The following is a 13,852-nucleotide window of genomic DNA, read 5'->3' as shown; positions in this document are numbered from 1 at the left end:
TCGTTTACATATTTTCTTGGCGTGTTCATTTCCGAAATGTTTTAAGAGGGTATTTCTAAAATATGAAATATATTACATATGCTTTTTCCTATTTAAAGCGGGGGTTCCGAGGGAATACTATATATATATATATATATATATATATATATATATATATATATATATATATATATATATATATATATATATATATATAAACACTACACAGTTGCCATCACACCTGTAACGTGTAATGGCGTTTTCACCTTTTTTTCCCATCAGTTATAATGGCGGAATTGTATCCGCCCTCGTTACATGAGTCATGTGATGTGTAAAATCACGCGAGAGTGCTTCTGGTGGGCTAGAGAATCGTCTCCTGGGCAGCGTCACGCTGTTCTCCCAGGAGACATTGCAGCCAAAGAGACATGCCCACTCCTGCGGGAGCCAAACCAGGAAGTGCCTGGTTCAGAAGAACTTTCAATACAGACACTGAGCCTGTGTGTTTAACGCTGACTTTCAAATTGGGGTGAACCTCCGCTTTAACATTTTCAAACCAGCAGGGGGGGGGGGGGGGCGCAAGTTCTGGCAGAACAGCCTTCTTTTTTCAGACATACAAACCATCACAGGTAATCACTGGCTGTGCAGCGGTCTTCCTTCCTTGGTCTGTTCTGCCACTTGAATGGCCGGTCTGTGATGACATCACTCGTGTGCATGTGCAGAGGATTCATATTATCATGGAACAGAGGGGGTGCTGTAAATGTACGCGCATGTATGAACAGCGCATGAGTGGCTCAGCGTACATTACAGCTGATAGCCAGGGAGAAGCATTTATGACAGAAAGACCAATAGTGTCTCTTCTGTCATAAAAACCCTGCCTGTCTACCCGTCTTTTTTTTTTTTTTTTTTTTTATTATTATTATTTTAAATTCCACTTTGGGTAATGATTCTGTGTGGGTATCTGTCTATAAAAACAAAGATAGAGATAGATGGATATAATTTATATAAAACATTTTTTTTTCATTATATCAAAACCAATATTTTTCTAAGGTAACCTAAAGTCCTTATTAGCAACGTTGTGTTTTGATTTTTTGATGGCTCCAGCAGTTCACGGAATGACTTTACCAGTTTGAACTACTGGGGTTGATTTACTAAAACTGGAGAGTGCAAAATTCGGTGCATCTGTGCATGACAGCCAATCGGCTTCTAACTTCAAATTTTTTAATTAAGCTTTGACAATAAAGCTTGGAAGCTGATTGGTTTCTATGCACAGATGCACCAGATTTTGCATCCTCCAGTTTTAGTAAATCCACCCCACTGTGTCTTGCAAAGGGGAAGTTTGCTCCTCTATGATCACAGAAGCATGTTCTGGTCTTCGTACTTTGTGTTTAGCAATGACTTAACGTTTTGAAGTTTGTAAATTTTGCCTCGATTTCCCCACATTGATGCACAATTTTTTATTTTCGTATTTCAGGTTCTGGCCGGAAATCGATAATCATCTAAGGAAAGCAGTTTATGAAAGATATGTATCTGTACGACTGTTGATAAGCTGCTGGGCAAGTTCGAAACCACCGATGTTCCCCTTCTTGAGCTCCCTGGCTGCTCTGAATAGTAGCAAGCCCCATTACAACGTAGAAGTGGTATGTCACCCTGGGAAGGGAGGAGGGAGTTATAATGTGACAGCAAGGAGTGCTACTGATAAAGCAGCAACCACCTTTGTTTGTGTGACTTATTTGCTATAACCGATTGACCTCCGGAAGAATTATCCTCCCTTCATGGCCAGGCCATTTTTTGCAATCCGGCACTGCGTAATTTTAACTGAGAATTGCGCAGTCATGCAATGATGTACTCGGATAAAATGTATGCTATTTTTTTCCCTAAATAGAGCTTTCTTTTAGTGGTATTTAATCACCACTGCGTCAGTCTTTGTTTATAGCAGAAAAAAAAAAAAGACAGTTTTTGAAAACAATAATTATTTTTTTACTTTCTGCTATAAAACATATCCAATTAAAAAATCGAATTTCTTTATAAACCTAGGCCATTATGCATTCTGCTACATATTTTTGGTAAAAGGAAAATCCCAATAAGCGTATATGGATTGGTTTGGGCAAAAGTTATAGCGTCTACAAACCATGGGTTATATACTGGATTTTTTTATTTTATTCTAGTAATGATGGCGAGCAGCGACTTATAGCGGGACTGTTATATTGTGGCGGACATTCTGACACTTTTGACACCGTGGGAACCAGTCAGGGGAGGGCTGGCAGCCTTAGGCCTGGGGGGCAAGTCCAGTCAAGTGGCCCATAGAGCGTGGAAAAGTGATGGATCGAGGAAAACAGTCTAAGATTTTTCATGATCATCAGAGTCTGCACAGAGGCCCCCCTTGCATCAGAGTCTGCACAGAGGCCCCCCTTGCATCAGAGTCTGCACAGAGGCCCCCCTTGCATCAGAGTCTGCACAGAGGCCCCCCTTGCATCAGAGTCTGCACAGAGGCCCCCCTTGCATCAGAGTCTGCACAGAGGCCCCCCTTGCATCAGAGTCTGCACAGAGGCCCCCCTTGCATCAGAGTCTGCACAGAGGCCCCCCTTGCATCAGAGTCTGCACAGAGGCCCCCCTTGCATCAGAGTCTGCACAGAGGCCCCCCTTGCATCAGAGTCTGCACAGAGGCCCCCCTTGCATCAGAGTCTGCACAGAGGCCCCCCTTGCATCAGAGTCTGCACAGAGGCCCCCCTTGCATCAGAGTCCGCACAGAGGCCCCCCTTGCATCAGAGTCCGCACAGAGGCCCCCCTTGCATCAGAGTCCGCACGTCTGTGCAGAGAGAGAAGGGGATGTCAGAGCTGGTGTGTGCTGAGGCTGAGCCATGTGTGAGATGAGTGTCAGCTCTGCAGCCATCTACCTCGGAGCTGACACAGGCACGGTTGCACAGTGGGAGGTGAGCAGAGGCTGTGACCTGTGTTAACAGAGCTCCAGCAGGCATATTCCTGCTCTGCAAAAACAGCATTTGGTAGTGGCGGCCGGTGGCTGTGCATAGTGTTACCAGCCCGTGGGGAGATTTCCACCCTGCCCCCCCTGCCAGCCCTCCCCTGGAACCAGTGACACTAATACAGTGCTAAAAATACACACTGGGCCAGATTCTGAAAGGACTTACAACGGCGCAGCGCCATGTACGCCATCGTAAGTCCGTATCCGACCAGTCGTATCTATGCGCCTGATTCTTAGAATCAGTTACGCATAGATATCCATTAGATCCGACAGGCGTAAGTCTCTTACGCCGTCGGATCTTAACTGCATTTTTTTTTTTGACCGCTTCCGTCGAATTCCGCGTCTAGTATGCAAATTGGCTAGATACGCAAATTCCCAAACGTACGCGCGGCCGACGCAGTAAAGTTACGACGTTTACGTTAGGCTTTTCCCGGCGTATAGTTGCCCCTGCTATATGAGGCATAAGTGCGGCGTAACAATATTAAGTATGGCCGTCGTTCCCGTATCGAAATTTGAAAAAGTTGCACTGTTTGCGTAAGTCGTCCGTAAATGGGGCTGGACATCCTTTACGTTCACGTCGAAACCAATGACGTCCTTGCAGCGTACTTTGAAGCAATGCACACTGGGAAATTCCACGGACGGCGCATGCGCCGTTCCGCAAAAACGTCAATCACGTCGGGTCACAGTAGTTTTACATAAAACACGCCCCCCTGATCCAACTTTGAATTAGGCGGGCTTATGCCGGCCGATTTACGCTACGCAGCCACAACTTACGGAGCAAGTGCTTTGAGAATACAGCACTTGCCCGTGTAAGTTGCGGAGGCGTAACGTAAATCAGATAAGTTACGCCCGCACAATTTTACGCGGCTGTATGTGAATCCGGCCCACTGTCACTGTATTAATGACACTGGCTGGGAAGGGGTTAAACATCTAGGGCGATCAAAAGGTTAAGTGTGTGCCTAGCCAGTGTTTTTGTACTTTTGTGTGGTGCTTTTGCTAAGGGACGTGATTTTGGCGTTTATTCCCTGCTTTGCAGAGAAAGAAAGGATGTCCAGCCTCTCTCTACGCTGATCAGCGGGTTCCGGCAGACATCCATTGGCCGGCACCCACTTATTGGCTTGTGCTGTGTCTAATCCTAGTACAGCCATGGCCCGAGCACCCCCCCCCCCCCCCCCCCCCCCCGAGTACATGATCCGGCGTAGGCAAGCTGCTCTGCCGTCGTATAACTAAGTTACACCCCCTATGAACCTGAGCACGTATTTTATTTTTATTTTTTTTCTGCTATGGGCCAGTTTACATCTTTGTCATTTAAATCTGAACTCCACATATGCATTTTATTGCATAGTTACATGGCCCAGCTTGGCATGTATGTTTGTATATTACATACCTGTGGGATCGCTGTGGAAGCAGAGAATCGCTGTAGTAGTTGCCCGTACTTGATAGTAATCAAAGGGGACACCTCGCTAGACACAGACCCCATTTACAGAATGCTTTGCATTTTTCTCAATAAATGCAAAGGATACTCTGGACGAGTTGCTGATCATAACATAACCCTTGCTAAGTGTTTGATATGCTGGAAGTTTTCTTTCCTAAAACATCTGTTAAAAAGCTTGCTTTCCTTTTTTCTTTTTCTTTTTTTTTTTTTTTCTTTTTTGTGCCATGGTTTAAAATCTGTCCTTGTTTTCCAGAAAATTTTTGTGGTTCCTGTATCGCCAGAGCAAAAACACATCCCCTTTTCCAGAGTGAATCACAACAAGTATATGGTGACTGACAGAGTGGCATATATAGGTATGTATGCCTAGAAAAAATGTATCACTGACGGGTAAAGATGCTCATCAACAAGGGCACAAGTTTAAATGGTTCTTTAATAGTGGTAAAGGAGTCATTATTCTTCCCAGAACTTATACTGGCTATATAGTGGTGGAATCTATTTAATCTAGTAGCCTATTATATCAGATGATTCCAATAGCTAGCTCTTTGTCACTTTTTTCCCTCCTCACTCTTTTACTTTGTGCGCTCCACTCCTTATTATTCTGGTCCAGTACAAAATAAATAGGGAAAAAAAACATATGATGCAATTTGGTTAAGGCCTGAGAGCAAAAAAAAAATGCATAGATTTTGCCACTCGAGACCTAAAAGGACCTACATGGTTTTGCCTGCCTGACTTTAACAAATCAGTTCATGTAAAACTAGTTTTTGACGCGACTTGTTGCGTGGCTGTGCTTCTGTTTTATATGCACTTATGGCTCCTCCATTCCATATACAGTGGAACCTCGGATTACGAGCATAATCCGTTCCAGGAGATTGCTCGTAATCCAAAGTACACTGAGTCCCAGAGTTACGAACATCGGACTTGCGAACGACTTCTATTTACGAACGGGAGCCTGCATGGCCACTTTTCGACGGCGGGCACATTCAACAGAACATCACAAAACCACGTATCTGCCGTTCTGCGCATGCTGTTCTGACTTACGAACATATTCGACTTAAGAACAAACCTACAGTCCCTAACCCGTTCATAACTCGGGGACTGCCTGTACTCGCATATCAAAGTCAATGGAAACTAAAATGATTAGTTTCGCATTGACTTCAGTGGCATGCAGTGCCACATTTAGCCAGAGGTAAGGGGGCGCTGGAGAGCCTCAAATGTCCAGAAAGGCCCGAGGACACCTCGGCTGACCTCGGAAAGACTCCGTTCCCGAGGTCAGCCAAGCTGTCGGGCATTTCCGCTCGACTCTGGCTCGCAAACCGAGTTTTGTATTTAAAAAAATCCTGTGCTCGTTAACCGCGTTACTCGCAATCTGAGGTTCCGCTGTTTGATTGTTCCGTGTAAGTGTTGAAGGGTCAACATGATAGCCAGGCAAAAGGAGGTCTGCAAAAACTGCCTATATATTAAACATGTTTCTAATGTATTATTACTGTTCTTATTAAAATAGTGTGACATGGGGGGGGTTGTTTACTAAAAAAAATCCACTTTGCACTGCAAGTGCACAAGGAAGTGCAGTCGCTGAAGATCTGAGGGGAAGCTAACTTCGATCATCCAATCATGTGCAAGCAAAAATTTTCCTTGGATGTCAGATCTACAGCGACTGCACTTCCAAGTTCACTTGCAGTTCACTTGTAGTGCAAAGTGGATTTGCCTTTAGTAAAAAAAAAACACAGATCAGTTGGTGTACAGTGTAAGGTCACCTTACAAATTTTCTGTAAAGGTGAACATACTTTTTTTTTTTTTTTTATCACCCAAGTTCCCTGTTGGTCCTTTAATGTAGTGGGCAATATCATTACCCAAAAAAGAGCTTGGGAACCTGGCGGCATTAGGTCACGCGGTGCAGGCAAAGCTCAGATTTGCACATTACTTGGTTGCTTGAGCTGTTGAATGTTCTGCGTAACCTCTACTTTCTTCTTTCATTATAAGCTCAGTCTACCAGGGTGGTGTTGATAGTAGGGGACCCTCCATGTTTTCATGGTGAAGGGGTGACAAAGGTATTTTCAGGTTCTTGGAAATACAGTATAAATATGTCCGTTAATGATTTTAATGGTGTGTGTGTGTGTGTGTGTGTGTGTGTGTGTGTTTTCTCACTAGTTAATTGGATTCATTACTTTATTTTTTTTCTTCTCAGGAACCTCCAATTGGTCTGGAGACTATTTCATCCGCACAGCGGGATCGGCACTGGTGGTGAATCAGACCTGCGCCACCAACACCACAAACACTATGCAGAAACAGCTTCACGATGTGTTCATGAGAGACTGGAGTTCCAACTACAGCCACCCCATTAATACAATGATCGGATTTAAAAAGAAGTGCCTCTTCCAATGACCTTTTTTATGGAGGTGATCAGTACAACACCTAGGAACCCCGGCATGGTTCCCTACAGCAGTGACCACTAGAGATGAGCACACTGATCTGCTGAGTTTGGGATACAACACATAGTGGACATTTGTCCACCGCCTGTGATTCCAATGGGAATTTAAATTTGATGCCAAAGTTTTATTTTTTTTAATATGATTTTAGTGGTGTGGGTATGTAGAGGGATATAGTTTTATCTATCATTAGGTGTTGGACTCCTTGCCTGTAAATGAAAGTTAAATCAAAAAGAAAAACGAATGCCAGCTTTTTAGAACAAAACTTTATTATGAATAGAAACACATTCCCAATCTTTTCCATTTGATGAATGTGTTTATGAAAAAAAAATGTTAAAAGAGGTTTTTGACGTTTTTTTTTGTCCTCCACTTGGTCTTCTTCTAGGACTGGAGGCTCCAGCTGAATGAGTACATTTTAAAGTGTATGAAAAACTTAAAATGGTCGTAAAGGCAGAAGGGTTTTTATCTTCATGCATTCTATGCATGAAGATCAAAAGCCTTCTGTGTGCAGCAGCCCCCCCCCTAATACTTAACTGAGCCCCCTCTCTATCCAGCGATATCCACAAGTCCCTTGCTCTCTGGGACTCTCCCTACTGATTGGCTGACACAGCAGTGGCGCCATTGGCTCCCGCTGCTGTTAATCAAAGGAGAGAGAGAGAGAAAGATAAACGAACCACAGCTTTGTGTCTGAATGGACACACAGAGCTGCTGCTTGCGGGGGAGCTGCGGTGGCTCGACGCGATTGGCACTGCGCTGACAAGCCATTCACCTCTGCAGCTAGAGGTTCGGATCCCGTGCTCAGCTACATGTGAATTGAGTTTGGTGGTCTCAGCCCGGCTCCCGGTGGGTGTGCTATGCGAGGTAAGCTTGCGCTTAGTACGCCCACCCCCCTCCCACAAAAACCACCACACTTGCGTGCACTCGAAATTGGGTTAACATGCACGCACTTTGACCACGCGGTCTCTAAAAAGAAAGGCGAAGGACTAACGGGGCTGGTTGAGCAGGCTAGATCCTCTCACTCCCGTTGGGCTTCAAAGCGGAGCAGGTAGGGCGGGTTGTGTGGGAGGACCCCCTCACACACCCACCATTGCCACCCGGGGCATGGAGAAAGGTGGCAGATTGCCTCTGGGAGAGGCCTGCCTACTCCCAACTCCTGCAGTCCGGCTCCTCTCTCGAGTACACGCACAAAATACACTTTAAAAGAAAAGAAAAACCCCCCAAAAAAACAAGCTGCTTGCTGTGGGGACACTCAAAAGGGGGGAGGGGCCAGGAGTAGCAAAGAGGGACCCAGAGAAGAGCAAATCCACTGCAACAGAGCAGGTAAGTATAATTTTTTTTTTTTTTAAAGAGACTTTGCAATCACTTTAAGGCTGCCACACAGTTCAATTTTTTTAATGTAATCTATGGATTGCCCTGTTGACACCACCTAGCTCAACAAAAGTGGATTATACAATCAACTTTTGATGAAGGAGCTGGGTGGAAAATTGTCAGATGAACAGTGCCTACATCAGATGCGGCCTTTGTTTGGGTATTCTGACAGCTGCTGGTGCCAGCTGTCAATATACAGTAGCCAACAAGGGTTTGTGCTGTTTAGCATGGAAGGAGGCATGTGTTAAATTTTCTCTATTTCAGTCAACGGCTGAATGGGGGAAAAAATAAATAAATCTGTGTATTATCAGTTTAATTTATTTTTCCGTATAAATAGCATCATGCCTGACTGTACACTTTTCTTAAGCCAATTCATGTTTCTTACCTTTTTTTTAGATCCTGCCAGTAAACGCTCAGTGGTAAGATACTACCTTGCAGTTAGCATGGTCAGTCTGCCATGTGAACCGTGAATTTGCCATCAGGCTGCCTGTGTAATCTGTTCATGCCTCCTGCACTCTAGATGGGCAGCTGAACACCCAAATGAAGGAGCACATGGCAGATTGTCAGCACTGCTGCCAATTGCAAAGCAGTGACTTGGCATTGTTGACCTGAAATAGGAAGTGCTGTTACTTGCAGGATCTCGGGTATAAACACTTTCACAAACCACTTGCTTATTAAAACTAAGTACAGTGAGGCATGATGCCAAACCTGGTGAGGCCTTGCACTACATTAGGAAAAAACATTTTTATTTTACTTGTTTAATCTTTTTCGAGGCTGTTACATTAGGTGCTATCTTACTACTGTACAGATGGTTTCCTTCCGTTTACTTTATAGAACAAACCTGCTTGTAGTGTAATGGATGATCTGAACAGTGTACAAAACAAGCAGTTGCTCATTAAAACCACAGGTCATTCAGGTCTAATGTAAAACAATAATTTTGACACAGAGCTGGTCTCCTTTTAAATAAAGTTTTAAAAATTCTTGTGTTCTTATTTTGATTGTACAGTATTATATATTTTAAAAGGCCTGTCGGCAAGTAAATGGTTGAAAGTACTAAGCTATAACAATTATTGTTTGTGAAGATGACTGTTCCTTTTAGCAATGACCATTAATATCTTGGTAAATAAAGCCTAATGTCAGTTTGAAAATTCTAAAAGCCACCAAGGAAATATAACAAGTGTGCTTCCATCGCCTAGTTTTACCTTTCTGACGCAAACCTGTAGGAAACAAAAATCTGAAGGAATCCAAAGTGGTTCTAAAGGCAGAAGGTTTTTTTTAGGGTTGAGTACAAGTACCGATACTTTTTTTTATGTACACGCCGATACCGAATACCGATACTTTTTTTTAAATGTGTCCCCAAACATATTGCAGCCATGTCCCCAAACATATTGCAGCCATGTCCCCAAACATATTGCAGCCATGTCCCCCGTAGCTAAATGATGCCGCCGCGTTAATCACAGCGCGGGGAACATTACAGTCAGCTTTCGTTTGAATAAGCTGTGTATAGAGACACTCCCCCTTGCTCACGATTGGACAGATCCGTCCAATCCCGAGCAATGGGGAGTGTCTATGCGCGGCGGGGAAAACAGCTATTCAAACGAAAGCTGACTCTAATGTTCCCCCCGCGCGGTGATTAACGCGGCAGCGGCTTTGCGATATACGGCGGCGGGGGGGGGGGGCAAGTATTCTATTTAGGCATCGGGGGTATTTGCGGGAGTACAAGTACTCCCGCAAATACTCGGTATCGGGACAACCCTAGTTTTTTTACCTTTTAATGCATTAAGATAAAAACACCTTCTGTGTGCAGCAGCCCCCCTAATACTTGACTGAGCCCCATCTCGATCCAGATTCGGGGACTCTTCCCTCATTGGCTGAGACAGCATTGTTAAATGTAATCGCAGATTTAGATGCACAATGAAGCCAAACTCCAGCTCACACTTTATTATCAGTTACAGCAAACTTTATTCTAAAAAGCAAAAAGGGTTTTAATGAATAAATAAAAGCTGATCATTGAAGGTACCCCTATCAATGTTAAATGATTTGACTCATCCCTGTAAATGGATACATCTGGAAATTTGCTTGATTTCCCCCATCAACAAAATAGTGTTGACAGGTCAATCCCTCCCGCCGAGCCACTGTGTTTGTCGCAGATGGCCAGAGAAGCCCTCCCTGCCAGGAGAACATAGTGATTGTTGCTAGGAGCTATAACTGCATTTCGGGATGAGCCGCAATCGTACTCTGCATTGTTAAATGTGAAGGGGGTACTGCAAATAGTCTTCCTAGACACTATTATTATAAAATACATTTCTCTTCCGTTCATGGACGGACACAGCAGCATTGACCTTAGGGTTATATACCTTTCCTTCCAGGAGAGACTAGGCAGAAAAAACAGCACTTTAAGTGTTAAAAACACTTCTCTCAGTACAGCACCTCCCAGGGGGCGTGTCCCCCGGGTACATCCCACTCTCTGGAACATCCAGCCTCCCTTTTTCATTTCTGCCTAGCGATAGAAGACATGGCCCTTCTGGAGCCCATGTGCTCTGGAGATTTTTTGCGATTTTTCGCCTTTTATTTGATTTTTTTTTCTCCTGCATTTTTGGATCCTGGGATCTACTATCAACTGCCGACTGGGTGACAGGCTGGATCTTGATCCTTGTAGTCCCCCCATGTTCGGCCATCGAGCGTGTGCTGGCCTTTAGCTTGAGGAAGGTGTGTCTGGGGTGTCCAGTCAGCCCATGGGCGCTGGACTCAGGAGGAGTCCCGACATTTAATCAATGTACTGGAGCTCCGAGCGATCAAGTTGTGTCTCTCCAAGTGGTCTCTGGGTTTGCAAGGCCGACCGGTCAGAATCCAGTCCGACAACGCCACGGCCGTGGCATACGTCAATCATCGGTGGGGGCACACGAAGCTCGGCTGCAGCGGCGGAAGTCGCGCATATCCTCCGGTGGGCCGAAAGTTACGTTCCGGCTCTGTCGGCGATATACATTCCGGGGGTGCTGAACTTCTAGTGTCCCGTCTCAATCGGAAGGTGTCACGGTTCGTGACCAGGTCGAGGGACCCGTGGGCTGACACGTCAGATGCGTTGGTGGCGCCATGGGGGGGTCACTATCGCCCAATATACGCCTTCCCTCCTCTGAAGCTTCTTCCTCGCCTGCTGCGCAGAGTGGAAGCCGAGGGGATACCAACAATCCTGATCGTTCTGTATTGGCCGTTCCGTCCCTGGTACGCGGACCTGGTGCGTCTGGTGGCAGACGTCCCTTGGCGTCTACCCCCTGAGGAAAGACCTTCTGTCGCAGGGTCCTATCTTTCACCCTGCTTTACAGTCACTGGCTTTAACGGCGTGGCTGTTGAGAGCCAGGTGTTGAAGGACCGAGGTCTGTCGGGCTCGGTGATCTCTACCATGCTACGAGCACGGAAGTCCACTTCACAAAGGACTTACCATTGTACGTGGAAGGCCTACATCTCTGTGAGATGAAATGGCACCCCCGTACATACGTGATGTCCCGGATTCTGCTGTTCTTACAGCGTGGAGTGGATCAGGCTCTCGCCTTGAGTACGGTTAAGAGTCAGATTTCGGCTCTAGCTGTCTACTTTCAGTGACACTTGGCGGCGCACTCCTTAGTGCAAACCTTTGTGCAGGGGGTCCGGCATGTGGCCCCTCCTGTGCGTCCTGCACTGCCTCCATGGGACTTGAATTTAGTTCTTTCGGTGCTTCAAGAAGCTCCGTTTGAGGACATTCGGAAGATTCCTTTGACGTTGTCCCAAAAGGTGTTTTTTCTGGTAGCAATTACCTCGGTCAGATGAGTATCTGAACTGGCGGCCTTGTCCTGCAAGGCCCCTTACCTGGTCATCCACAAGGATAAGGTGGTGCTGCGGCCGCAGCCGTCATTCCTTCCAAAGGTTGTTTCGGCTTTTCACATTAATGAGGACATCGTTTTGCCATCCTTATGTCCTCGGCCGAAAAACCCAAAGGAGGCCACTTTGCATTCCTTGGACGTGGTTCGGGCCCTACGGGTGTACTTGTCTGCTACGGCTCCGTTTCGGAGGTCGAACTCACTGTTTGTGTTGGTGACTGGTCCTAAAAAAGGTCTGGCGGTCTTGTCGGCCACCATTTCTAGGTGGATCAGACAGGTCGTGCTCCAGTATATATAGAAAACGTGCAGCGCAAATAATTATATCTAAACTAAAATAAAGTACATGGATCAACATATGTAATCATAAAAATGTTAAAGCGGGGGTTCCGCGGGATATCGTTTTATTTTTTTTTGCTCTAATCTGCGGCTCTTACCTGTACTCGCGCACTGACAGGGTGTCCCACACGTTCAGCCATCCGATGCGCTGTATTTCATTAAATTATATATTAGATTTTGCTCCGATGGATGTTTCCATCTTAGCTGTGGGCATATTGAAGCCAACAGGTCTTCTTCCGGGATCGGGCGAATGCTGGCCTCCCAGCATTCACCGCTCGATCCCGCGCATGTGCAGTGTTGACGGCGAGCGTCGTCGTCAACACTACATGGTTGCCATAACAACGGCCGGCGTAAGAAGTTCACGCCCCGTTGTGCAGACGAGATGTCGCGCGATTACAGCACAGCGCGTGGACGGAGGAGTTCCTGAATTCGATTGACAGGACGGGGGAGAATGGACGTACACGCCCATTCCCCGCGGGAGATATTGATTGACAGATGGAAACATCGACCTGCAAACGGGTAAGGAGCACGCAAAAAAAAAAAAAAAAACGTATGGGCATTGTTTTTGCAGAGCAGTTGAATTGATAGTAAGTTGTAAAAGAGGGTGAACCACCGCTTTAAGTGCAAAAATGATATATATATATATATATATATATATATATATAAATATATATTTTATAAGTATGTAGCAAGTGAAAGAAAAGTCCATAGGAGATATTCCACCAGTGTAAGAGCCACAAAATCGTGTGACAATCCCTCCACCGCAAGTCTCACTAGGTACTCTCACCTCCAGTATTGACCCCTGAATTACCAGGAAGTCAAAATAAGCAGAGAAAAAGATCGATCCAATCCCCCAAAAAATTCTTTTCCAGAGATGTTTAAACTTCCACAGAGACGGCTAATGAAAAGCTCCAGGCTCAGCAAATAGAAAGTATACACTGGGAAGATAAGGGAAAAAAGGATCTATAAGCTCCGTTTGATAATACAGCACAGGCATTTATTAAAAGCTCAGTCTACTAATTTCTTGTGAAAAAAAAAAACTCAGTCTACTCACAAACATCACAATAAAAACAGCATGTCTGTAGACTCATTCAGCAGGGCGGGTGACGTCATCAGAAGCAGCCGAACCCCCGTACATGTTACGTTCAATAGAACTTCCTCAGCTCTACAGCATAAAAGACACAACTGAGCATGTGCAAGTCAGCTACCCTGCCTGTGTTAGCTGGCCTTCCCCTAAAGGTGGATAAAGCACCTGGAGCAGATGGCATGCACCCACGGATCCTAAAATAAACAGATCTGTAATTTCAAGCCATTATTTCAAATTTTTAGGGACTCATTAATGACTGGAATGGTACCACTGGATGTGGTGCCTATATTTAATATAGGGATCAAAGTCTTTACCTTTTATTGGGGGACAGGTGTTGGGCAATGATTTACAACTTTTGATGGGGGCTGTGCTGATAATCAATGTGCT

The 13,852-nt window shown here is 45.3% G+C and overlaps 1 protein-coding gene across 1 annotated transcript in view; it reads left to right on the top strand.

The window, feature by feature from the left end:
• The window catches only part of PLD3 (phospholipase D family member 3), a 63,003-nt gene extending 55,501 nt beyond the window's left edge, over positions 1 to 7,502 (top strand). Inside the window, exons 10-12 of the mRNA XM_040323146.1 lie at positions 1,451 to 1,616; positions 4,648 to 4,747; positions 6,580 to 7,502. Coding sequence (XP_040179080.1) covers positions 1,451 to 1,616; positions 4,648 to 4,747; positions 6,580 to 6,776 — 463 coding nt within the window. The 3' untranslated portion in view covers positions 6,777 to 7,502. The remainder of the gene's footprint in view (positions 1 to 1,450; positions 1,617 to 4,647; positions 4,748 to 6,579) is intronic.
• Positions 7,503 to 13,852: the final 6,350 nt, after the last annotated feature.

This window comes from Rana temporaria, chromosome 9, assembly GCF_905171775.1.
Source record: "Rana temporaria chromosome 9, aRanTem1.1, whole genome shotgun sequence".
NCBI classification, from domain to species: domain Eukaryota; kingdom Metazoa; phylum Chordata; class Amphibia; order Anura; family Ranidae; genus Rana; species Rana temporaria.
The sequence above is the reverse complement of the archived record's forward strand: the minus strand, read 5'-3'. Positions and strand labels throughout refer to the sequence as shown.